The sequence below is a fragment of the Sebastes fasciatus genome, chromosome 8 (genome assembly GCF_043250625.1).
Source record: "Sebastes fasciatus isolate fSebFas1 chromosome 8, fSebFas1.pri, whole genome shotgun sequence".
Taxonomy (NCBI): domain Eukaryota; kingdom Metazoa; phylum Chordata; class Actinopteri; order Perciformes; family Sebastidae; genus Sebastes; species Sebastes fasciatus.
Genome location: NC_133802.1, coordinates 34,626,136 through 34,652,574, shown reverse-complemented (window position 1 = coordinate 34,652,574; position 26,439 = coordinate 34,626,136). Strand labels below are relative to the sequence as shown.

Below are 26,439 nucleotides of genomic sequence, written 5' to 3'. Positions count from 1 at the left end.
TGGTCAAAAAGTATTAAAATAGATTTGATAATGGTTGGAATTTTACATGATGCATAACTTTAATTGTTGTTTTAATTTGTTTATCAGCTAATCAATTGTTTCAGGAGTATTTTCATCATGTACTGACCTTGAACTGTATAAACACTGAACGGGATAAGAACAGGAAGTAAGCAGGTAGGTTTATCTTAAGTGCAGAATCACAACAGTGCTCTTAACAAATTAAAAAAAAATAACAAATTCAAAATAAATATTAAAATTAATACAACAGTTTTTCTTAATTTACAGAAATATGGTAAGAATGTAGTTAAAGAATAAAAAACAAAATACCAGATAACCTGTTAAACATTCATTTGAGATTGAACAAAATCTCAATATCTGATTGTCTAATCTGGTCGGCTCTCTGATAGAGTGAATTTAATCCACAAACATCGAGTGTGATATTAAAAAAAGCTCCGCCGTCATAAAGATTATTTAAAGGGACTGTTTTTAACTTCCTCCAGGTATAAATCATTGCTGGTCGGTGTCTCATGGTCTCTCGTGTGTCTCATGGTCTCTCGTGTGTCTCCGCTGTTCAGACTCAGACTCCAACACAAACTCCAGTGAAGCACCAAAACCTCTTGGTTGTATCTAGTGAAGCTGTTAAACAGTGTTGGCCGCGGTCGGAGGACGCGGGGGAGACCGTAGCTTTGGTCTCCAGGACCGGAGTCTCTGCTCCTCTGCTCCTCTGCCTGCCTTCACTCACACACCACGCTCCTTCTCTCTCTCTCTCTCCACCTCTCACGTGCATGCTGCTCACTCCACACTGCAGAAGAGTTAGTTTAGCTCTGAGAATATCTAGTGAATGTTCAGTGGACGTTTGTGCAGAAATAACTGCTGCAGCTCCTCCAGACCAACAGAGGTTTCCCGTGTCTTGTGAAGTGACGGGGCTCCGCAGAGAGACACGTTATCGTCTCCGACCAAACTCCAGCGTCTCCCCCGTTCCCTCCGGCCGCGGTCTGGAGGCTGAGGCAGGAAAAGCCAACACTAGGATCAGCATTGATTCATGGAGAGACCTTGGTCTGGTCAGCTAACATTACTGCCAAGCAGCTGAAATATAGAGTGATATTGAGATATGAGAACTTTTGGGGACAGAGCCTTCAGTGTGACAGCCCCCACACTTTGGAACTCTCTCCCCATAGAGCTCCGCAACGCACCATCTCTGGACACCTTCAAAAGACTCCTCAAAACCCACCTCTTCACCGAGGCCTATGGCCTCTAGCTACTGTTACATTTGTTGTATTTATTTATGTCTTTGTTAAGCGTCCTTGGGTTTCATGAAAGGCGCTATATAAATCCAAGATATTATTATTATTATTATTATTATATTGTGCTTTTAGCTGACGTGTGTCTCCTCACTGTGTTGAGCGATGCTCCTTCATGTCTATGTAGAGCGAGCACAAGCGCCAGCAACAGGACGCTGACTTTAGTTGACTTAACGGACACAGGTGAAGCTGTTAACAAGACATTTAGGATTCTTACTAACACTCCCTTTAAACAACCTAATATTAATATAAAATAAGCCGGTATAGATACAGGTAAAAACATATTCTATACAAAAAATAGATAAATAAGTAAAAAGAATATACACAAGAAAAAATTAATTAAATTAAAACAAAATAAAATAAAATGTATTTATATATATATATGTATACAGTATATATATATATATATATATATACTGTATACATATATATGACACGCAGTATAAACACAATCTCCTGAATGTTTAATCACACGCATGGCGCTGCTGGGTGTGTCGGCTAGCTGCTAACTGCTAACGGCTAAGTGCTAACGGCTAATGGCTAGCTGCTAACGGCTAGCTGCTAACGGCTAAGTGCTAACGGCTAATGGCTAGCTGCTAACGGCTAAGTGCTAACGGCTAGCTGCTAACGGCTAAGTGCTAACGGCTAATGGCTAGCTGCTAACGGCTAACTGCTAACAGCTAATGGCTAGCTGCTAACGGCTAACTTAAATAAAGGATGGACCTGAGGTTAGCTACAGCAGCTAATCTTTGCTAGCCTACCTAGCTCAGAATGCTAACAGAGTTTAAACACTGGTTGTTAGTAAAGTTACACGTTAGCTGTTATGTGACGCTATTTTCTGATTACTGTCGAATTAATGAACGCAGATTTGAGATTGGCTAGCAGGGGGCTAGCTGCTGGGCTAGCAGGGGGCTAGCTGCTGGGCTAGCAGGGGGCTAGCTGCTGGGCTAGCTGCTGGGCTAGCAGGGGGCTAGCTGCTGGGCTAGCAGGGGGCTAGCTGCTGGGCTAGCAGGGGGCTAGCTGCTGGGCTAGCTGCTGGGCTAGCAGGGGGCTAGCTGCTGGGCTAGCAGGGGGCTAGCTGCTGGGCTAGCAGGGGGCTAGCTGCTGGGCTAGCTGCTGGGCTAGCAGGGGGCGGGTATCGAGGGGCGGGTTTCGGGTTTAGGGTGTGGAGGCCCGGGTGCTGGTGGTTAAACACACACACACGGCGGATGGAGGGAGGGGGAGGTGAGTAGAGGATGTTTTCGTTGAACATGTTTGTTAAAGATGAATCTTTAACGTAATAACTCAACTCTGTTAAATGTAACGTTAATCCGCCGGGTTCTTCTAACGTCACTGTTTAATGTTAATGTTAGCTCACTAGCTTCTGTCTGCGTTTGATGACACTTTTAGATGTTTTTTGTTAACAGTTATAACGCTGCGGTCAGTTCCCACGTTGTTTTGCGGTGCGTGTATATCCTAGCCATTACGGTAATGGTGCGTGTCTATCATAGCCATTACGGTAATGGTGCGTGTCTATCATAGCCATTACGGTAATGGTGCGTGTCTATCATAGACATTACTGTAATGGTGCGTGTCTATCCTAGACATTACGGTAACGGTGCGTGTATATCCTAGACATTACGGTAACGGTGCGTGTATATCCTAGACATTACGGTAACGGTGCGTGTATATCCTAGGATACCGTAATGCCTAGGATACTTAGGATACGAGCGGTGCGTAATGCTCTTATCGTACGATGCGTACGTACGGTGCGTAATGCATAATGCTCTTACCGGTAAGAGCTCTTACCGTAATGCCTACGGTAGGCATTACGGTAAGAGCGGTTCGTGTATATCCTAGGCATTACGGTAAGAGCATGTAGGACATCAAAATAAAAGCACCGTTCTGATGAACGTGATGGGCCTTCAAAATAAAAGCACCATTCTGATGAACGTGATGGGCCTTCAAAATAAAAGCACCATTCTGATGAACGTGATGGGCCTTCAAAATAAAAGCACCGTTCTGATGAACGTGATGGGCCATTCAGATTCATTCAAAAGGTCAGTCAGTCTGTCAATAATAAATAAATAAATGAATGAATGAATAATTAAACATATAAAATTAATACATATGAAATACTAAATGAAATGAATGATAATTTAAAAGAGAAACAAACCGCCTCCAAAATGTAGTTCAGTCAAACTTAATATTAAAGAATAAATTTCCAAAGACTGATCTGACTTCTAAATGACAGTAGATAGATAGAATTGATTAAAGGAAACTGTTCACTATCACAGATTAAGTTACCTTCAGAATTTATAACTCTGTTGTGACCAGTAACAACCAATAACTGTAACGTATGGACAACTTTTAGTTTATAACATTATGAAAGTATGTTACACAGTGAGTTACAAATAACCAACGCTAAATAAGGTTCATTTATTTATTAGATTAATTCAGAGACGCAGTTTGCAGTTGTTCAAATGTTTTCTACTTATTTTCTATTGTCAGATATAAATGATCCGCAGTAGTTGGTTTCTTGGTTATTTATGAAGGCTGTGAGCAGAAATTAATACATTGGTTTATTAATTTAATTTATAATTCTCATTCTTAACACAAATAAAGTTTGAATTAGCAGCATGTTGACTAAAGAGAGTGAAGTCAAGAGGAACACATCTCCAAATCCTTAGTTCCTTAGTAGAAGCTTTTCATGTATTGAAACTGAGATGAACGGCACTTTGACACGACTTGAATGCAGCATTTTGTGAGCATGCGCAGTAGGTGCTGAATAATACACGTGAGAGGTTCTGAAATGTAAGTAGAAGAGTTTGTTGTGATTCATATCTAGTTCTGCTTCCACTGCTGTTTTTATGAAGTGTTACTGAGTCCAGAGGGATGGATGTGTCTAAAGCCTGGTAGAGGCACAACTTTAGTAAATGCACGATGTAAATGAACGTTGTGTTTGTGTTTGTGTTTGTGTTTGTGCAGGTCCATGCCTTCAGGAGATGTAAATGAACGTTGTGTTTGTGTTTGTGTTTGTGCAGGTCCATGCCTTCAGGAGATGTAAATGAACGTTGTGTTTGTGTTTGTGTTTGTGCAGGTCCATGCCTTCAGGAGATGGAAATTAACGTAGCAAAGAATGTGGCTGTGACCAGCTCTGACCGACCGAGCCGATATGAGCTGCTGGCTTGGCTCAATGACACTCTGCAGACCGGCTTCACCAAGGTGGAGCAGTTATGCACAGGTAGGTCAATGCATGCATGTCTTAGTAAGGTATACTCTATAAAGGTGCAGAGTGGAGCTCCTCGTTCCTTCTCCTCTTAAGCAGTTTCCACGGTATTACAGCTAAAAAGTAAAAAAAATGACATTAAATGAGCGTGTTGGTGAATGACATACAATAGTATGCGATTTCACAAGAAGCCCATATTTTGTGTACACTTTGAGTCTGTGGAGGGCTGAGCTCACCTGGCTGCATATTATTGATTACGTGTGTGTGTGTGTGTGTGTGTGTGTGTGTGTATCCAGGTGCAGCCTACTGCCAGCTGATGGACTGGTTGTTTCCTAACTCCCTGGAACTCTCCAGGGTCCGCTTCCAAAGCAGCGACATGGTTGATCTTATCCACAACTACAGTTTACTGCAAGCTGCATTCAGAAAAGTTGGAGTGTTACGAGTGAGTATTGTAACAAACGTGGTGAGATCTGTACAGTACGGTTAAGAGCCTGACTAATAAATCAGACATCGTCGCAGATATAGTGGTATCAGTGTTTATGTTAAGACATCTCAGTATAGAAGTTTACATTCCTCAAGATATTTTTAAGGTACTTTAGAAACAGTGTGTCTCCCTGTGAGCTCTGACAAGTGTTGCACTCAGCACATATGTTGGTCACATTTTAAAGTTTATTTTAAAAAGGATTACGGCTGATATATTTTGATCAGATAATTTAAACTCTCACAAAATTGATTTTCGTATCAGCCTCTAAAATCCAGTATTGTTTGGGCTATAAAGCTGATTACTTTCACCTAATATATTCTTTTTCAAACCAGCTGATAGAAACACACCTTAAACATATTTGACTGACTGATGGATATAAACTAGGGCTGTCAATCAATTAGAATATTTAATCTCATGATTGTCCATAGTTAATTGCATTTAATCATAAATGAATCACACATTTTTCTGTCTGTTCTAAATGAACCTTAAAGGGAGATTTGTCAAGTATTTAATCCTCTTATCAACATGGGAGTGGACAAATATGCTGCTTTATAAAAATGCATGTATATATTTATTATTGGAAATCAATTAACAACACACGTTATTGATCCTCCTTCGCGAGGCTAGCTAGTATGACCTGGTTGGTACTGATGGATTCTTTAGGTTTTCTAGTTTCATATGATACCAGTATCTTCACTCTAGCTTTAAAACTGAGCCGCTACAACCTAAAAATCACCAGTTGCGTTAACTCGTTATTATCGCGTTAACTTTGACAGCCCTAGTATAAACACAGGTATAAACCGGCCTCTGTTCTCTCTGCAGCACGTCCCCACCGAGGGGCTGATGAAGAGGAACTCTACCGTGGCGATGACCTTCCTGCTGTGGTTTAAGGCGTTCTTTGACAAGAACTACAAGGAGGAAAGGGAGTACCACGCCTTGGAGGCCAGAGGTGGACAGAGTATGGTTCCTGCTGACTCAGGTGGGAGCACACAGTTGTTACACAGATATCCTACATAGCACAGAGCGTGGTTGATTCAGATATATAACACAGCACTAAGGCTTCATTAGACCTTTGTTACCTCAAAAGAAATGATCCTCTGATTTACAGACGTCTCTTTATACATCCACGATCACAGACTCGTTGACGTTTTCAGTCCAATATGGCAAAGAGGTGTTGTTGTTTCGTCTCTTTGCTCCTACACTCTTTGCCGGCACTATTACATGTTCCTTGTGTGAAAAGCCCTGATAGTGTCTTTCTCCCCCCGTTACAGATGGTCATTCCTCCCAGAACCAGCCGCACAAAGTGGAGATTATTGTGAAGATGGCAGGCAAAACAGAAAAGAAAGAAAAAGCTAGGGAGAGTTTGAACAAGAATGCAGACGTGGTAGTACTGATATCTGATGACGATGACGTGGTGGATGTGACGGATATGAAGGCGGAGCAGAAAACAGAGGAAATGGAGACGACGGCGGAAGAAGTGTCCCGGGAGGTGAAGGTAAAGGTGGAAGCAGCCGTGGACGAAGGAAACGAAGGGAGCGGTGACACTTTGTCGCGCTTCATCAGAAAATACTCCAGTAGCGATGTAGACACAACGTTAAATACAAGTACAGACACTCCGGTTCCTGGCCCTTCACATTCTGCCGTCTGGAGTCCAACCCACCTCACTGACATCATTAAGGTCTGCTCACGCTCGCCGTACTGCCTCTACCTGTATGTGGGCGTGGAGCTGGGTGGAGGACAGGACACGAGTGTCGTCCTGATTGGCTACCATGACCTGACCTCAGGGGTCGGCGTGGTGAAGCCGCTGCTCACGTTACAGATGAGTGTCAGCGCCGATGATCCACAAACCTCAGCGGGCACGGACGCCGCCACAGACACACACACCGCAGATACGGCTGCACGCCTCCTGATGGAGACGCTGAAGGAAAGCGGCCTCACTCTGTGCAACATAGTTGCGTTTTACTGCAATGCTCCACACCCAGACGCGAGCCGAGCGTTTGTGTCCCAGCTCCAGGCTTTCAACCCGAAGTTGGTGTCACTCTGCGGCCTCCCCGGGATGGCAGGAAGAGCCTGCCAGGCCGGACTCTTGGCTTCCTTTAGTTGCGTGGTTGACCTGGTTAGAGACATCCACTATCACTACTACACCTGCCCCTCCGCCAGTGACAGTCTGAAAAATATGTTTGCTGATGCAGAGTCTTATAAGCCGTCCCATCCTATCTCTGCCCAGTGTTTGTTTATCATGCACACTGTGGAGAGGATCGTCAGCAGCTGGAGGCGCTTAGTGGACTATTTTAAGTCACTGGGGAAAGCAGAGGATGCTGACCGGATCAGATCCCAGCTGATGGATCCTAAAGTCAAACTGCGCTTAGTTTTCCTCTCCCACATTTTGGAGCCCCTCCGAGCTCTCCAAGAACTGCAGCAGAGCGACAGGGCGGCCGTGGTGATGGAGCTCCAGCTGACCGCCGCGCTGGTTCGCTCCTACGCAGCCAATATCTTCTGGCCCTCCGTTGCTGCGCGCTTCGTCAGGAATCGAGACCCGTGTCTCCTCCAAAACTTGATGGAGCTGCTCCCCTTGACGGAGGTGCTCGTAGGCGATCGTGCCAAAGAGTTCCTCTGGGCCACCGCTGTCGTGGATCTGGATGAACAGGAGAGGAGAGACTTCCAGAAGGATGCAGCGACCTTCTATAAAGCAGTACTCCAGAGTTTATTGGAGAGCCTCCCTGAGCATCTTGGAGAAGTGGCACTGGAGAACATCAGCACAGTGCTGCAACACCCAGAAAGAATCAGTGTAAGAACATTTATTTCTGTTGTATTAAGTAAGGCTTTAATGTAAATATTGAACCGGCATTAGGCAGATTTGAATGTAATGTTTTAATGCTTTGTTTCTGGAGTTAACAATGTAAACCTCTGTGTCTCTATGCTTGACTTAATGTGTTTATTGCTTCTTTGTGTTGTGTTTTCCCTCCAGGTATATGCGTTGTCCAGGAAGGTGCTGTCAGAGTTCGGGGTTCAGCTGGGTCTGTTTAGTGCCGGGAATCCAGAAAGACACCAACTGGCATACGACTACTCCGCTTTGATTAAGACTTTAAAGGGGGATCATAGCTGGGAAAAGGTAAACCGACAACACAACGGTTATTGAATGTAGTTTATAACTGTCTGGTTACTGGAAGGAATACCTGTGTTGAATGAATGAGGAACAGATACCATACAGTAGTTTTCTTTTCTCTGTGTGGTTACAGGATTAGAAATGTACCTACCTAATCTCTGACCTTGAGTGATGGCACATTACCTTAAATACAAAGTTTTCATTTGTTCTCTGTTTTACTGGCATTAAGGTTTAATAGCGGGCTAGTTCAGTAGCTATTAGATGTCATTACAAGAGTTTCCTGTGGTGTCTGTACAGATGTTGCAGTCCACCAGACCGTACTCTGCTCTGCGTAGACTCCTCCTGACCCTCCTGGCCCTGCCGAGCTCTCTTCACAGGACGCACGTGTTTGCTCAGGTGAGTGTTCGGTGTTGGAAAGTAACTTTTCTTTTGCTACTGTTGCTGGTAGATTACAAAATCTAGCTGTGAGTGTTAAAAACGAAAACTGACTGGTTGGTTTAAGAGTTTCCTCTTAAAGGGCCAGTGTGTAGGATTTAGGGGGATCTATTGGAAGAAATGTAAAATAATATTAACTAGAATGGCACTCGGAGAGCGCAGACCTCCGCCAGGCTGCCCGAGTACGATGCCACACTTCATTCAAACTGGACAGAAACAAAATAAAGCTCACCTAAACCGTCGTCGTTTCTCTTTCCAACAATCACCAAGTGAGCTTTGGTCCAACTCAACTGGAGTTTCACCGAGTTTAATGTGAAAAAACGCCGGATCTACAGGTGTACTACGGCAACACCACACACTTACAGATTCATTCATCAACAACAAGAATCCCACTAAAAAAGAGACTATCACTATCTTTAGTGTAAACAAACATGGCCGACGTCGGGCCGGAAGAATTAGTGATGTTAGTTTTTACTTAGTACTGAACATGGAGGAAGGGTGGATGGATGAAGTCATGAAGACACGTTAAATAAACACTAATCAACAAGTTGCTCCTCCATTTCTGAGCTCCATCTTACTACTACTTTATGCTCCACGTTTAGCATTAGCTCGTGCATTAGCCGCGGTGGTCGTCCTTCCTGCTTCAGTCAGCTCGGTTCTCTATTGGCTGTCGTTCTTTCCCACGTTGACTGCGTCATCGGCTGTCCTCGGGGTTCCCCGCACACACAACAGGACATCCCATTGTAAATATTCAACATGAGAAAGTTATGAATTATATTACGATCAGATATCCTGTAGTGTCGAGGCTGAACATGTTTAATGTTCACCATTTGCGATCATTGCGTCCAGGACGGACTTCAGAGCCGATCAGGGGGGATGTAAAAAACACTCTAAACATACCTCACACTACAGGAACATCTGGAAAGATCATCTTTAGATCCATCAAACAATCAGGGCTCTGCCGACGATCGTCTGGAGGAATCGGGACCAGAATCAGCTGGATTCTTGTGAAGTGTGGACCCGACGTTAGTTAAGTTCAGGGAAACAGAATGTGTTTTGGTTTAAAATAACTACGATTCGAACGTGAAACGTAACACTTGTGAACACAAACACATATACATATGTGTCACATATGTGCTGTTCTTTCATTCCCTAGTTATGTATTTTTGTGAAGATAAAGAGGTTTGTGTGTTTGCTCCCGTCTCAAGGTGTTCAACAAGGCTCTTCCTCCCACTAAGAAAATCCCCAAAGCCTCGCCTCGACCGTGCAATTATGATGAAATGCACCGCATCGAATTATGGCAATCTGTCCAGGCAGGTTGTGTTGAGAAAAAGAAAGAATTAAAAAGGAAAGAGAGAGAGAAGAAAGAAGAGTCTTCATCAGAGGATGGTGATGCTGCTGAGGCCAAACCGAGTCTACGTCTTCCTGTCAAACAGGAAAGCAGCAGCGTGGAGGACTCGGACTACACAGACAACTCCTCCGGTAAGACTGTCAGCCGGGTGTACACTGAATTCAACATCAACATTTCACTAATGAAGTAAATCACTAGTGGATAATAATAATAACCAACGGGATTGTTTTCTATTTTCATCAGATGTGATCGATGTCATCGAAGAGTCCAGAATCAGTCGGACCAGCAGGCTAATACAACAGAAAAGAGAAAGTAAGAGATGTGGAATATTAATAATAATAAGAATGAAAGTACTTCACGACAGCTGCATTAAAGAGTGATAGTTCAGATGTTCTCAGTGTGGTTGTATGAGGTACCTCTCCATAGTCGGGGTGTTACCTAGATGGAGTTTAGAGTAAAGTAACGTACTGCTGTGGACGGAGGCAGCAGCAAAACACAGATTTACACACCTAAAAACATCAGTATCAGTTTAAGTCTACCTCTACCTCGCTGTCAGACGGCTCTTTCTGACGGGGAACTGAAGCCGTTATCTATACTCTCTTCAAAGCCACCAGACTCCATTCACAAAAACAGTAATTTGAAATCAGCCGGTCATTGTCACTGTTTTGCAGGTGAACGAACTCCACGGTCGCCGTCTCCATACATCGAGATCTGTCTTGATGATGAAGATGACGCCTGCAAGATGTCAACAAGCACCCCCCCCCACTCGGCAGAATTACTGGTAAAATCAGATTATTCAGACAAAAATATGCTGCTTTATGCAGTGTATGTATATATTTATTATTATAAATCAATTAACAACACAAAACAATGACAGATATTGATCCAGAAACCCTCACAGGTACTGCATTTAGCATAAAACAATATGCTCCAATCATAACATGGCAAACTGCAGCCCAACAGGCAACAACAGCTGTCAATGTGTCAGTGTGCTGACTTGACTATGACTTGCCCCAAACTGCATGTGATGATCATAAAGTGGGCATGTCTGTAAAGGGGAGACTCGTGGGTACCCATAGAACCCATTTACATTCACACATCTGGAGGTCAGAGGTCAACGGACCCCTAGTTTCATATGATACCAGTATGTTCACTAAAGCTTTAAACAGCCCTAGTTAAAACACAAAGGGACTGCATCACTACGGGAGACAAGTTTTCAAAAATATGTTTTTCTTTATCAAAAATAATTTATATATAATATTAGGAACTGTCAGTATTTATGCTTTAAAGGTCCCATATCGTGCTCATTCTCAGGTTCATACTTGTATTATGTGTTTCTACTAGAACATGTTTACACACTTTAATGTTCAAACAACACATTATTTTCCTCATACTGTCTGTCTGAATATACCTGCATTCACCCTCTGTCAGAAACGCTCCATTTTAGTGCATTTCAACGGAATTGCAACGGAATTGTGTTGCTAGGAAACAGCTTGGGTCCTTGTTTACTTCCTGTCAGCTGATGTTATTCACATCCACTGCAACAGGAAATAAACTGTGACACATTTAGAATGTTTACGCTTAAAACTGTGAAATTATCTAAATATTGTATATTTGTGACATCACAAATGGACAGAAATCCTATCGTTTTTTTCAAACGCACAGTTTCTGATTACGCGCTGTGTGTATTTATCCGTGGATTGAGCGTTTTGATACTTTTACAGTATTTATACAGCACTTAAACCTGCTTTATAATATATAAGAAATGAAAATCTCACTTTTTACAATTTGGGACCTTTAACATCTTTTGTGTGTGTGTGTGTGTGTGTGTGTGTGTGTGTGTGTTGTACAGGATGCGATGGGGGAGCTGGTCTGGGGTCAGGTGGAGGGCTTCTCTCCCTGGCCAGCCATCATTGTACCCTGCAGGGGAGAGAATCAGCTTCCAGAGAGCAGGATGGTCGAGTGGTACGGACAAAACATGTCCTCTCAGGTGAGTCAGATCAGGGGGGAAGTCATGGACATAAATACTTCATATTCATATTCATAGTGACAGTACAGTCATGTTGCCACATTTTCATTTTGTCATTATATCATTTGTGGATGTTGTTGAGTTTGGGATTGAAACGCTCATCTGTTTCCATTCTCGTCTCTGATTCCAGGTCAGACTGCAGGCTCTGAAACCATTCGCTGCCTTCACTCAACACTTCTGCTCCAACTCCTTCGCCATCCTCGTCACCTACCGAGAAGCCCTCTTCTTGTCCCTGCAGGTCTGAGTGTGTTTCTTGATAAACATAAACAGGACTTTGTAGGAACAGTGTGTGTTGTGTTAACTGCCCAGACAATATAAACTGTCTGTGGGATCAAGCGTACAACAAATTAAAACTTGAACTTAGAAATCCACCAGACTCCATTGACAAAAACAGTCATATTACCTCGCAGAACATGGCGGCTGCTGGTCTACCGCTGCCTGCCTTAGTTTGTGTTACTGTGTGACTTTGGTGTTTTAAAGGGTTAGTTCGGATTCACCAAAGTCACACAATAACACAAACAAACTTACCGATATGGGGCAGCGGTAGACCAGCAGCTCCTATGTTCTGAGAGGTCAAATCAGTGTTTTTGTCAAAGGAGTCTGGTGGCTTTGAAGAGAGCATAGATAATATAAATGTTCATATTGTGATGCGTATTTGTGCTCCTGCTTACATGTCTGTATCCGTGTCTCATCAGGAGGCAGCTCTGCGTTGTAAGAAGCAGTTCTCTGAATGCGTTGAGGCCCGAGAAGAGCTGCTGAAACAGATGTTGGACTGGGCCTTTGGAGGCTTTCAGCCCACGGGGCCAGACGATCTCAGACCAACGGCTGCTACAACAAATGGTATGAACATCTGATTTATGAAGAGCCTGAATAGATTAACTGCGGTGAGTAAAATGAGTCTTTCTCAGAGACAAACTCAGAGGCACTTTGCTTTTGTTGTACATTAAATACACATTTCTCAGTTGCATGATAGAGAGCAGAAGTCTGGACACTTTCTCTTTCATTGGTCGTTCTGATCAAATGAAACCTGTCACACAAATACACACTTTGGCTCCGACACGCTGTCTGAAAATTGAGAGCAAACTTTTCTTTGGATGTCAGATTTTGAGCCACAACAAAGGCCAAAATGTGGCCTTCAACAACGAGGTGAGGCTTGTTTTCAGCCTCGCTGGTTGCTGGAAATGTCTTTTGCTCAGGCTTACACCTGGCGGAGATAATAAAAGTTAGAATGAAGCAATATAATAATTTGCAGCCTGTAAATAAAGAAAAACAAACACTGATATGGATACAGGTAAAACAGACTGACACACATTATGCATATCACATGTAAAATATCTGATGGTCACATGTGTGATTGTCTTCTGTCCAGGTGTTCCTAAAACACACAACAGACCAAATGTGAAGCAGCAACTCTTCCTGAAGGCCAACATCTCTCAGCCGTCCTCCAGCTGCTCCACCCCAACGAGCAGCAAGAGCAACAACATCGGCACTGAGCTGACGGAGGTGTCGACCTCCATCAAGAAACTGTCGGTCCGCTCCGCGGAGAAGTCGTCCCCCAGAGGTAGTGCTGGTGGAGGAAAAAGAGCCTGGGAGGAAGGATTTGGTTTTGCGGGAAGTGGCACTAAAGGAGTCGTGAAGGAGACGGGATCCAGAGGAGGATGGGCAGCAGAGAAGGGAGGATGGGAGGGAGAGAGAGAGGACTCGGGAGGAAGATGGGAGAAGGGGAGAGGGAAAGGTAAAAGAGGGAAGGGTAAGAAGAAGAAAAGCATTCTGTTCGATGGATTTGATGACGACACGTCGCCAGACGTTGTGCCATACAAGAAGAGGAGCTACACCAAATCACACAATAAGGTCAAGCAGGCGAACAACTCTTACCAGCAGCCGGACCAAAAACTCAGAGGTACCAAACTCAGTTTAATCTGTTATTAAAACACACTTTAATTCCAATCTATAGACTGTAGGCCAACCAGGATGTGATCATCACCCTGGTTCCCTCCACTAAAACCCAATGACATTGATCCATTGGGTTTTTGATTTATTACAGAAAATAAGCTCTGTGGCAAACAAACGTTTATGATACTGACAAGTTTTGTTCAGCAAGATAATCTCCACAAATTAACACCACTTTATGATTTCTGAAATGCAAATGAAGTAAAACGCCAAGGTCAAAGGGATAGTTTGGATGTTTTGAAGTGATGTTGGCATTATTAATCAGTTATTGTTTTGTTGTTGTGCAGAGGAGACCATCCGTAGGATCATGGACATGAAGCTGGACATTGACGGTGAGTGTTCAGGCATGTTGTTGCCCTTTTATGCATGAATATGTGATTTTGTATTGAGAAATGGTCAGTTGATTAGTGGCTGTGTTTACATGCACACAGTGTTGTAAGAATTGCTGATCCTCCAGTGAAGCTCTTATTTAGCTTTTACATGATAATGATGGTAAAACATAATAAGCATACTGTTTGATGTAACTATAGTCTGTATAGATTATAGATGTATAGACTAATCTGTGTCTGTGTTTTGTGTTTTGTGTGCAGGCTTCTGTTTGTGTTGTGGAACTCAAAGCGTTGTGCTCTTCCACCCTCTGTTTAAAGGCAGCCTCTGCTCCGAGTGTAAAGTGAGGAATCATCATCAGCTTCTCTTTGTGTTACAGCACTAAGGGCTCCTCAGTCCCTGTTAAACTGTCCCTAACCCCTGTCTGGTCTGTGATGCTGTCTGTGTCCCTGCAGGATAACTTGAGAGAGACTCTGTATCGTTATGATGAAGATGGATATCAGTCCTACTGCACCATCTGCTGCTACGGACTGGAGGTCATTCTCTGTGGCAACGACAGCTGCTGCAGGTCGGCCTCTTCATCTCTCTCAGTCCAGCTTTAAAGCCTAACCCTCCAGACAGTTTTACTTCTTTCTCAAACAGAGAATGGGGGTGTGGTTGTTAGTCAGATGTAATTAATTACCATGGCAACCAGATTGCATCGTTTTTCAACCCAGTTTAAATGAAACCAGCTACAGTAGCTTGGAAAACAGCTAGCTATGTGGCACTGAATCTGATGAATTTACTGTTTATCAGACCACAAATGAGACAAGAATTATCACAACACACCGACTCTCGGCGGCCGTCTCGTGGCTGCTACACCGCAGGACATGTTGCCGTTGGTCCGCCGTTTGAAATGCAGTTTCAGGACGGTTTAGAGGAGCACCGTCCACCAGCACCGACCGCTCTTACCTCAGCTCCCATGCACCGACACCTCACCGGGCTGCTCTGTGATTCGTTCATTTCTCTAACGCCTAGTTCACACTACACGACTTAGCCCTGATTCTCCGCTCCCCGACAGAAGCCCCAGATCAGAGGCAAATCAGCGTTGGCTCACCACTCGCACACCTCGTTCACCAACGCTCGCCGATGCCTTGCAGACACATCCCAGATATCTAGCGTGCTAAATATATGGACCAGTCGGGGACACCGGCCACGAGCTACAGCCAATGAGAGAGCGAGACGCGGGTTGAGGGTAAACCTCGGGGAGGAGGGGTCGCCTGGAACGACAGGAACTTACTGGATGTGCTGCATTTGCAACACGGAGCAAAGTTGTTGTTTCACCTCGAGGAATAAATAGTAAAAAAGACGTGTGGAAACCGGCTGTTCTGTGAACACATGTGCCAACAACAACATCAGCAATGTGTCCCTCGTATGGTATCACGTCATTTACAGTGTATTTTTGTGACAAAACGTAGTTTGTGGTTAATCAACTTGGAAATGATTCAAATAAATATGAAATCTCATAGAAATGCCAGAATACACTGAAGGGAGCTTTAAAGCTCTCTTTTTCTTTGGTTAACTGTTTTTCTACCTCCGTCCTCTTCCTCTCTTCTTCTACATCTGCAGATCTTACTGCACAGACTGTCTGAACATCCTCGTCGGTCCGGGTACGTTTGATTCGTTGAAGCCGCTGGATCCGTGGGTCTGCTACATGTGTCAGCCTCATCAGCCCCACGGCGCTCTGATTCCCAGAGAGGACTGGAGCAGCCATGTTGAGGAGTTATTCGCCAACAACAGCGCCATGGAGTTAGTGAGTGATTAACGTTTATAACCATTTATTCATAACTGTGCAAACTAGTGTTGCACGATGTGTTGTTTCAGCATCGACATTGCAATGTCAGCCAAATAACTCAAACACGTCATGCAACAACTTTTTCGCTGCTTGATACAAAAGGAAAACTCATTTGACTAATCCCGTGTTTCCCATTAATGACCTACAGTCCAGGTAGACATTTTTAAAACATTTTTACACTTCTCAACGGGTGGCGTCCGCGCAGTCTGCACGGGAGTCCTCGTGGGATCTCTCCCCGGCGCTGTCTGGCCCCCTGCCTGGTGCATTTCCTCCGTGGCTGTGCGCCGCGACCAGCTGTCATCCGGGGCAGACTGTCCTCAATGCTTTAAGTCATATTATAGAATATTCTTTCCTTCTAATACACAGGTTTCCAGCTCTAAAGGAGTCGTGAAGGAGACGGAATCCAGAGGAGGATGGGCAGCAGAGAAGGGAGGATGGGAGGGAGAGAGAGAGGACTCGGGAGGAAGATGGGAGAAGGGGAGAGGGAAGGGTAAAGGAGGGAAGGTTCAGAAGAAGAAGAGCATTCTGTTCGATGGATTTGATGACGACGCGTCGCCAGACTTTGTGCTGTACAAGAAGAGGAGTTACACCAAAACCTACAATAAGGTCAACCAGGCGAACAACTCTTACAAGCAGCCGGACCAAAAACTCAGAGGTACCAACCAAAAAGTTTAATTACAATAAACTGTTAACAAGGTGTGAAACTGTGTCTAGATTCTTTTGTCATTTCTTAAAGGGATAGTCGGATGTTTCTCAGTGTGGTTGTTTGAGGTTCTTCTCCATAGTCAGTGTATTACTACAGTGGATGGAGAAACAGACAGGAGTACCAGCACGGGAGCAAAGCGACCTACTGCTGTACATTCAGAGAATTTAACCACAGCAGCAAAATGTATCTTAAACACCTAAAAACATCAATATCAGTTTAAGTGTACGCTATATTTAGAATATTTTCACCGCCTCACCTCGTCTCGCCGTCAGACAGCCCTTTCTGACGGGGAACTGAAGCCGTTATCTACGCTCAATAAAGCCACCAGACTCCATTCACAAAAACAGTCATTTTACCTCTCAGAACACGGGAGTTGCAGTTCTACAGCTGCCTCCATCGGTTAGTTTGTTTGTGTTATTGTGTAATTTTGGTGAATCTGAACTAAAACTTTAAAGGTCCCATATTGTAAAAAGTAAAATTGTAATGTCTTTTATATTATTAAGCAGGTTTAAGTGCTTTATAAATACTGTGAAAGTATCGAAGCGGTCAATATACGGAGAAATACACACAACCCGTATTCAGAAATTGTGCGTTTGAAACAAGCCGTTTGGATTTCTGTCCATTTGTGATGTCACAAATATACAATATTTAGACCATTACACAGTTTTAAACGTAAACATTCTCAATGTGTCCCAGTTTATATCCTGGTTACAGTGTATGTGAATGACATCAGCTGACAGGAAGTAAACATGGACCCAAACTGTTGCCTAGCAACGCAATTCTGTTGCAATTCTGTTGAAATGCACTAAAACGGAGCGTTTCTGACAGAGGGTGAATACAGGTATATTAAGACAGACAGTACAAGGATAATAAAGTAGTTTTTTAACATTGCAGCATGTAAACATGTTCTAGTAGAAACACAAAATACAAGTATGAACCTGAAAATGAGCTGATATGGGACCTTTAAAACACCAACCGATCGACTGGATCAAACGTTAGCTTTCTCAGGTTGTTACCGGGTGCAAATACTTAAAAGTAAGAACTAGTCTGTGTTGTGCAACATGTTTTAATTTAGTAATGCGTAAATATTCACTTTGCAAACATGTTGAGTTATAAATAGGCTAAATTAGAACTCAAGAACAGCCGGGGAAACTGGCTGGATTTTATTGCCAACTTGGAATATGACAATTTAGAAATAATTACCAATAATAATATTAAACTTAAATACAATAAAAGCTCAAAGTGCTTCACATAAAAATGTCCAAGAAAATCAGAGAGTTTGACTTATTAATCGTCAGTTATTGTTTTGTTGTTGTGCAGAGGAGACCATCCGTAGGATCATGGACATTAAGCTGGACATTGACGGTGAGTGTTCAGGCATGTTGTTGCCCTTTTATGCATGAATATGTGATTTTGTATTGAGAAATGGTCAGTTGATTAGTGGCTGTGTTTACATGCACACAGTGTTGTAAGAATTGCTGATCCTCCAGTGAAGCTCTTATTTAGCTTTTACATGATAATGATGGTAAAACATAATAAGCATACTGTTTGATGTAACTATAGTCTGTATAGATTATAGATGTATAGGCTCATCTCTGTCTGTGTTTTGTGTTTTGTGTGCAGGCTTCTGTTTGTGTTGTGGAACTCAAAGCGTTGAGATCTTCCACCCTCTGTTTAAAGGCAGCCTCTGCTCCGAGTGTAAAGTGAGGAATCATCATCAGCTTCTCTTTGTGTTACAGCACTAAGGGCTCCTCAGTCCCTGTTAAACTGTCCCTAACCCCTGTCTGGTCTGTGATGCTGTCTGTGTCCCTGCAGGATAACTTGAGAGAGACTCTGTATCGTTATGATGAAGATGGATATCAGTCCTACTGCACCATCTGCTGCTACGGACTGGAGGTCATTCTCTGTGGCAACGACAGCTGCTGCAGGTCGGCCTCTTCATCTCTCTCAGTCCAGCTTTAAAGCCCTCTTTTTCTTTGTTTAACTATTTGTCTACCTCCGTCCTCTTCCTCTCTTCCTCTCTTCTTCTACATTTGCAGATCTTACTGCGCAGGCTGTCTGAACATCCTCGTCGGTCCGGGTACGTTTGATTCGTTGAAGCTGTTGGACCCGTGGATCTGCTACATGTGTCAGCCTCATCAGCCCCACGGCGCTCTGATTCCCAGAGAGGACTGGAGCGTCCGTGTTCAGGAGTTATTCGCCAACAACAGCGCCATGGAGTTTGTGAGTGATCAACATTTATTTATTCATAACTAGTGCTGCATGATATATCGTTTCAGCAACAGTAATATGGAATTTTCTTCTAAAATACAGGTTTCCATTAATGAGGAATCACGTTGTTGTTGTTTTACTTTGTAGGAGCCTCACCGTGTTTACCCATCCATCCCTGCCAACCTGCGCAGACCGCTCCGAGTTCTCGCACTGTTTGATGGCATAGCAACAGGTGAGTACACACACCTGTTAGGAGCGCTTTCTAAGAGCGCTGTTACATTTCTGCCTGCGTTTTCTTTTCATAAAGGGATAATTCAGTGAGGTTGTATGAGGTTCTTCTATGTTTTCCTCTTGATTCGTTCCCGTTGTCTGTTAGAGGCTTACAGCATGTATTCATATGTGTGTGTATTTTCTCAGGCTACCTGGTGCTGAAGGATCTCGGCTTCAAGGTAGAGAGGCTACCTGGTGCTGAAGGATCTCGGCTTCAAGGTAGAGAAATATGTTGCCTCGGAGGTCTGCGAGGATTCGCTTGCTGTGGCGGCCATCAACCACGATGGGAAGATCATCCACGTTGGTGACGCCCGGCTCATCACCCAGGAACACGTATGTTCTTTTTTCCACATATTCACATCGTATATACACACGAAGCTGATAACGTTTGTCTTCTGTCCCAGTACTGAACTAAACCAGCTCCTTGTTCCTCTTTGAACATCCAGATCAATGAGTGGGGTCCGTTTGATTTGCTGATCGGCGGCAGCCCCTGTAACGACCTCTCCATCGTCAACCCGTTCAGAAAAGGCATCTATGGTGCGTAATAGTGTTGAATGCATGTCAGCTTTAAATACATCGATTGTCAACAGTTAAGAATTGATTTATTGTTAAAATGCCAAACAGTCGGTGCTACTTCCACATAGTTTTAGGACTGTAGTTCAGACAAAGTGAGCAGTTTGGGCTCTTGTTTTACATGTTTGTAGACAATTACTGATCAAATAAAATAACCAAAAGGAAATAATTATTAGTCGTAAACCTAATAAGGTAGAAATAGATTAAATCACGGTGAAGAATATTTCCGGCTTCCGGATACTTAAGATGTAAAATAAAATACAGTTATGTAAATCATTACAAGTAGAGGTTGGGAGGTTTAAGATCAAATTCCCCAAATGTCCAAAAGCTAAAATTGATTTGATTTTAAGCAGTGATGCAGCAGTTCTGAAAGGTAATATGGTTATTTTCCAGTGAGGGCTTTATAGATTAAAAAGATGCACCAGAATACCAAGGCCCATTCCTGCAGGTGCTGTGTTAGTGTTAGAAACTAGTATGCTGTAATTCCCTCCTCTCTCCACCAGAGGGCACCGGCAGGCTGTTCTTCGATTACTACCGCATCCTCCAGCTGCTGAAGCCCAAAGAGGGAGACCCCAGGCCGTTCTTCTGGCTCTTTGAGAACGTCGTCTTCATGAACACTCACGACAAAGTCAACATCTGCCGCTTCCTCGAGGTTCGCCCCGCCCACTTCATCTTGAGTCTTCTTCTCCTCCTTTTCCTCTGCTTCCCTGTTTTCTTCCCACCCCTTCCTTCCATCCTTCCTTCCCTCCCTGTTGCACTGCTGCTTTTCCTCTCACTAACACATTGTAAACTCAGAGAGAATGACTGTTGCTGCTCTCTGATTGTTGGACAGTGCAACCCGGTGCTGGTGGATGCAGTCCGAGTGAGCCCGGCCCACAGAGCGCGTTACTTCTGGGGAAACATCCCGGGGATGAGCAGGTGAGACCTTCAATTAAACATGAAATATAAAGGCTAAATAACTCAAAGCTAATGGTTTTGACTGGAGTAATATGTTAGTGTTGTCAAGTATTCTTGTTGTTAAAAGGCGGGTCTATTTTCTTCTTTTTTAAATGTTAACGTCCACTCAGCCGTTAGCAGGAAGCAGGTGACGTAGGGTAGAACAGTACGTTAATCAATAAGGTTATGAATAATGTGAACGCTGGCACGAGCTGAGTCAACGTTAGCTGTGTTAAGAGTGTTCAGATATTTTGAAGTGGGGTTGTATGTATACTCTGTTCTGAGAGGTAAAATTACTGTTTTAGTAAATGTAGTCTGGTGGCTTTGAAGAGAGCGATAGAACAGCTTCAGTTCTCCGTCAGAGAGGGCTGTCTGACGGTGAGGTAAAGCTGCAGGGGACAGGAGCAGCAGGAAAACGTAATTTAGCCACCTAAAACATCCATATTTGTTTAAGTGTACGTTATGTTTAGAATATTTTCACTGCTTTACCTCGCCGTCAGACAGATGTTTCTGCAGGGCTCGAGCTAAAGGATGTCGCGTCGTCCCGGGGTTCCGAAAAAAATATAAGGGAGGATGAAAATTAATTTTGGGACAAATTTGGGACGAGAGTTGAGAGAAAAAGATCCGTTACATTAGAATGAACGACGATGAAAATGACTGCACGTTTTGTGTGTGATTTGAATCGATCAGGAACACCACTGGGAAGAAACAGGATGATATAAAAACATTAAAAAACACAAAGATAATGGAACTGCCCCTTTAAGTATTGTTAGTTTTTGCTCAGTATCTTTGTCTTTTTTGCCTCTAAACTGCTGTAATGGTATCATTCCCCACTGGGATTAATGAAGTACTCTTTCTGTCTCCATGTCTGTCTTCATGTCTGTCTTCATGTCTGTCTCCATGTCTGTCTTCATGTCTGTCTCCATGTCTGTCTCCATGTCTGTCTTCATGTCTGTCTCCATGTCTGTCTCCATGTCTGTCTTCATGTCTGTCTCCATGTCTGTCTCCATGTCTGTCTTCATGTCTGTCTTCATGTCTGTCTCCATGTCTGTCTCCATGTCTGTCTTCATGTCTGTCTCCATGTCTGTCTTCATGTCTGTCTTCATGTCTGTCTCCATGTCTGTCTTCATGTCTGTCTCCATGTCTGTCTTCATGTCTGTCTCCATGTCTGTCTTCATGTCTGTCTCCATGTCCGTGTCCATGTCTGTCTCCATGTCTGTCTCCATGTCTGTCTCCATGTCTGTCTTCATGTCTGTCTTCATGTCTGTCTCCATGTCTGTCTTCATGTCTGTCTCCATGTCTGTCTCCATGTCTGTCTTCATGTCTGTCTTCATGTCTGTCTCCATGTCTGTCTTCATGTCTGTCTCCATGTCTGTCTTCATGTCTGTCTCCATGTCTGTCTTCATGTCTGTCTCCATGTCTGTCTTCATGTCTGTCTCCATGTCTGTCTTCATGTCTGTCTTCATGTCTGTCTCCATGTCTGTCTTCATGTCTGTCTTCATGTCTGTCTCCATGTCTGTCTTCATGTCTGTCTCCATGTCTGTCTTCATGTCTGTCTCCATGTCTGTCTTCATGTCTGTCTCCATGTCTGTCTTCATGTCTGTCTCCATGTCTGTCTTCATGTCTGTCTCCATGTCTGTCTTCATGTCCGTGTCCATGTCTGTCTCCATGTCTGTCTTCATGTCTGTCTTCCTGTCTGTCTTCATGTCTGTCTTCCTGTCTGTCTTCATGTCCGTGTCCATGTCTGTCTCCATGTCTGTCTCCATGTCTGTCTCCATGTCTGTCTCCATGTCTGTCTCCATGTCTGTCTCCATGTCTGTCTCCATGTCTGTCTTCATGTCTGTCTTCATGTCTGTCTTCCTGTCTGTCTTCATGTCTGTCTTCCTGTCTGCCTTCATGTCCGTGTCCTGTATCACCAGTAGTAGAGGTTTCATTATATTTTGTGGTTTGAACTCTGCCTTCTTGCTTTTATATGTTGTCTTCTCTGTTGCTTTTATTTCCCTCTTTTCTTGTTTCTTCATCTTGTAAAGCATTTTGTAACTTCTGTTTTTCTTTTCAATAGAAATAGGAACTAAAGTTTGCTTGTTTGCTTGTTTGCTGCTTGTCTCCCATCAGGCCCATCACAGCGTCCCAGAACGACAAGCTTGACCTCCAGGACTGCTTAGAGATCGGTAGAGAAGCCAGGGTCAGTGACTGGACCTGCTGCTTCCATCTTATTCACTTATCTACTGTCTTAAACAATGATGATGTTCATTAAGGTTCAGATAATCACTCACTTCTTATTCCAGGTCACTAAGGTGAGGACGATCACCACCAATCCAAACTCTCTGAAGCAGGCCAAAGCTGGCGACTCTCGGCTGCCGGTCCTCGAGAACGGCAGAGAGGACATCCTCTGGATCACTGAACTAGAAAAGTAAGCTTCATGATAGTTACGTTTGAGTGTGCGTGTGCGTGTGTGGTATCCGCTGTAAACATCTGGGATGATCTGAGATGGCTAACATAAAAACAGACTCTCATACCTGCACTGGACAGCTGTCAACCATCAGATACCCTCCTCCTCCTCTCTCTTCCTCCTCCTCCTCCTCTCCCTCCTCTTCCCTCTTCCTCCTCCTCATCTCTCTCCCTCTTTCTTCTTCCTCCTCCTCCTCCTCTCCCTCCTCATCTCTCTCCCTCTTTCTTCTTCCTCCTCCTCCTCCTCTCCCTCCTCTTCCCTCTTCCTCCTCCTCCTCTCCCTCCTCTTCCCTCTTCCTCCTCCTCCTCTCCCTCCTCTTCCCTCTTCCTCCTCCTCCTCTCCCTCCTCTTCCCTCTTCCTCCTCCTCCTCTCCCTCCTCTTCCCTCTTCCTCCTCCTCATCTCTCTCCCTCTTTCTTCTTCCTCCTCCTCCTCCTCTCCCTCCTCTTCCCTCTTCCTCCTCCTCCTCTCCCTCCTCTTCCCTCTTCCTCCTCCTCCTCTCCCTCCTCTTCCCTCTTCCTCCTCCTCCTCTCCCTCCTCTTCCCTCTTCCTCCTCCTCCTCTCCCTCCTCATCTCTCTCCCTCTTTCTTCTTCCTCCTCCTCCTCCTCTCCCTCCTCTTCCCTCTTCCTCCTCCTCCTCTCCCTCCTCTTCCCTCTTCCTCCTCCTCTCCCTCCTCTTCCCTCTTCCTCCTCCTCATCTCTCTCCCTCTTTCTTCTTCCTCCTCCTCCTCCTCTCCCTCCTCTTCCCTCTTCCTCCTCCTCCTCTCCCTCATCTTCCCTCTTCCTCCTCCTCCTCTCCCTCCTCTTCCCTCTTCCTCCTCCTCATCTCTCTCCCTCTTTCTTCTTCCTCCTCCTCCTCCTCTCCCTCCTCTTCCCTCTTCCTCCTCCTCCTCTCCCTCCTCTTCCCTCTTCCTCCTCCTCCTCTCCCTCCTCTTCCCTCTTCCTCTCCCTCCTCTTCCCTCTTCCTCCTCCTCATCTCTCTCCCTCTTTCCTCTTCCTCCTCCTCATCTCTCTCCCTCTTTCTTCTTCCTCCTCCTCCTCCTCTCCCTCCTCTTCCCTCTTCCTCCTCCTCATCTCTCTCCCTCTTTCTTCTTCCTCTTCCTCCTCCTCTCTCCTCCTTTTCCTCTCTCTCTCTTCCTCCTCAGCTCTCCCTTTTTCTTCCTCCTCCTCTTTCTTGGCTAACTTAATGCTCCTCTGGGAAGTTTAATAATTAAGTAAACAGTTATACTAGTATGCTTATTAATAACATGTTAATAGAATAGAAATCATTTTGTACGTCTCTTTGTAGGCGACGTTTTACTGGCGTCTGGTAGTCACTTTCAGTCCAAAATGGCGGAAGCCTAGCTCTGCTGCTGGACCCTGATGTTTCAATGGAACGAACAATTGGCTTTCACTTCTTATCAATATACGCTCTTTGCTTCTTCTTCTTCTTCACCAGGATCTTTGGGTTCCCCAAACATTACACGGACGTGAGGAACATGAACCGGCAGCAGAGGCAGAAGGTGCTGGGGAAGGCGTGGAGCGTGCCCGTCATCCGCCACCTCTTCGCTCCCCTGAAGGACTACTTTGCCTTTGAGGAGCTGCCTACTTTGACCACCTCCACCACCTCCTCCTCCACCACCACCTCCACCACCACCACCACCACCTCCTCCTCCAACTCACCCCCCCCGTCCTCCCCAGCCTCTCCAGAGCTGCAGCAGCTCAGATAGGGGAGGTTGGTATAGTGTGTGTGTATGTGTGTGTGTGTGTGTGTGTGTTTGTGTGGAGGGTTCTCTTCCCTCCACATGTCGTATAGAGAGGTGAAGTCCCGCCCCTTCCTTTGCGGGATTTCACCTCTCTATATGAAGTCGGAGGAGCATAAATGAAATATGCAGTCTCATGCAGCACCAGACACTTTGACCTCCAAAAGCTGCAGAAAATGTCCGATCATGCTCCCTCCAGTTCTCGTCTTAACGCTGTTCATTTAGTTTTCCTGAATGGTGATACTGTATTTTATTACCTGTTTTACACTGTCATCGGGTTATCTCTGTGCAGGAGGAGATCAGTAATGGAGCTGAATGCTGATGATGTCATATCAGCTGATTTCCTCCAGGGCTGTGTAATCAATAATCTAACTATTAGTTTGTACCGTTATTGTTTGACATGAAATAATAATGTTCACATGGCGGATGTTGAAAAGGGAGAGTCTGTCATACACCACCTCCATGTTTTAGATATTTTTTAAAAGTGATACTTTAATCATGTTTCCAGGAGAAAAGATTGTTTTTTATTACATTATAACTACATATAACATATAATTACATATAACAACTACATGTTATATTCTGCACCAACATTGCCTCTATTTTTTTATGCCAAAACTAACTGAATTGTCAGTGTTGATAAAAGTGTTAGACGAATAGTTCGGACACAGACTTTCCTCGTCTTTTTAATCCGTTTTATCATCTTTTTCTTCTTTCTTGGTATCTTTTATTGTTTTATTTACTCAGGGAAGATGAAAGTAATTGATTTTAATACACTTTATTATGTGTATTTTGTGTGTGTGTGCACTGCCACTTTTACACCAACAAAACTATGATGGACTCGAGAGTCTTTGTGCTGCTGTGGTGCTAATAAAATAACAAAAAGCCAGTTAGCTGCTGTCTAATAATAATAATAATCATCTGTATTGTATTTTACTTCAGAGAAACGATGAATGTTATGTGACATAAATAGACATAAAACCTCGTTAGTTGGTCATTCAGTATTTTCATACTACAGAAGATTTAATCCACAAACTATCTCTTTGGTTTTTTTTGACCAGCGGTTCATTTGTTGTTAAAAAGTGGTGCTACGATGTTTCTTTTCTGTGTCAGAGGAACTGAAATCACATCATTCAATGTCAGGTGATTCTTTGTTTTATGGTCATTGTCTTAATATACTGCTATTTTTAAACTGCCATTATTGTTCAATACTGAATGAAATGTTTATATTTTATACTTTTGTTTTGCTGATAAGGTGTTTGAGATGATCCTCGACCACTGAGACCTAATCAACTGATTGTTGTATAGAAAACACTGAATACTGTGATTTATTCTGACGGATGATTGTATCGTGAACGTGGGATTTTGTGGGTTGTACAGTGTTTTTGCACATAAACGGCAACGGGATGGATTCATCTCTTCCTCGCTGTACTCTACCAGATACGTTTTTTATTGATAGTTTTTAATGAGGGACATGCTGTGTATTTTATTTGTACAAGTGATTGAATTGGACTTGAGTCTGTTGA

At 43.9% G+C, this 26,439-nt stretch overlaps 1 protein-coding gene across 6 annotated transcripts; it reads left to right on the top strand.

Moving 5' to 3' along the window:
* The first annotated feature begins 174 nt into the window (after positions 1-174).
* LOC141772022 (uncharacterized) lies at positions 175-26,439 on the top strand. 6 transcript variants are annotated; one of them, XM_074642656.1, is made up of 32 exons: positions 175-1,061; positions 4,381-4,524; positions 4,806-4,951; positions 5,816-5,972; positions 6,265-7,781; positions 7,962-8,105; positions 8,397-8,495; positions 9,743-10,016; positions 10,129-10,197; positions 10,557-10,666; positions 11,738-11,875; positions 12,045-12,152; positions 12,610-12,754; positions 13,284-13,814; positions 14,152-14,196; positions 14,455-14,534; positions 14,647-14,759; positions 15,800-15,983; positions 16,392-16,680; positions 18,052-18,096; positions 18,355-18,434; positions 18,547-18,659; positions 18,771-18,954; positions 19,090-19,174; positions 19,400-19,545; positions 19,659-19,749; positions 20,289-20,437; positions 20,618-20,703; positions 22,837-22,906; positions 23,010-23,134; positions 24,610-24,939; positions 24,977-26,439. In XM_074642656.1, the coding sequence occupies exons 1-31, from the start codon at positions 1,043-1,045 to the stop codon at positions 24,878-24,880; spliced, it is 5,757 nt and encodes a 1,918-aa protein (XP_074498757.1). In that variant the 5' UTR covers positions 175-1,042; the 3' UTR covers positions 24,881-24,939; positions 24,977-26,439. The 6 variants fall into 6 exon arrangements, with proteins under 6 accessions (XP_074498757.1, XP_074498761.1, XP_074498758.1 ...); XM_074642660.1 differs by lacking the exon at positions 175-1,061 and adding an exon at positions 1,361-1,484; XM_074642657.1 differs by lacking the exon at positions 175-1,061 and adding an exon at positions 2,411-2,525.

Coding starts and splice junctions, on each gene's coding strand:
- LOC141772022 (XM_074642655.1), top strand. CDS start 4,180: ATGTGTCTAAAGCCTGGTAGAGGCACAACTTTAGTAAATGCACGAT. Junction 8,106..8,396: donor GGGATCATAGCTGGGAAAAG/GTAAACCGACAA, acceptor GTGTCTGTACAG/ATGTTGCAGTCCACCAGACC. Junction 14,760..15,799: donor GGCAACGACAGCTGCTGCAG/GTCGGCCTCTTC, acceptor CTACATCTGCAG/ATCTTACTGCACAGACTGTC.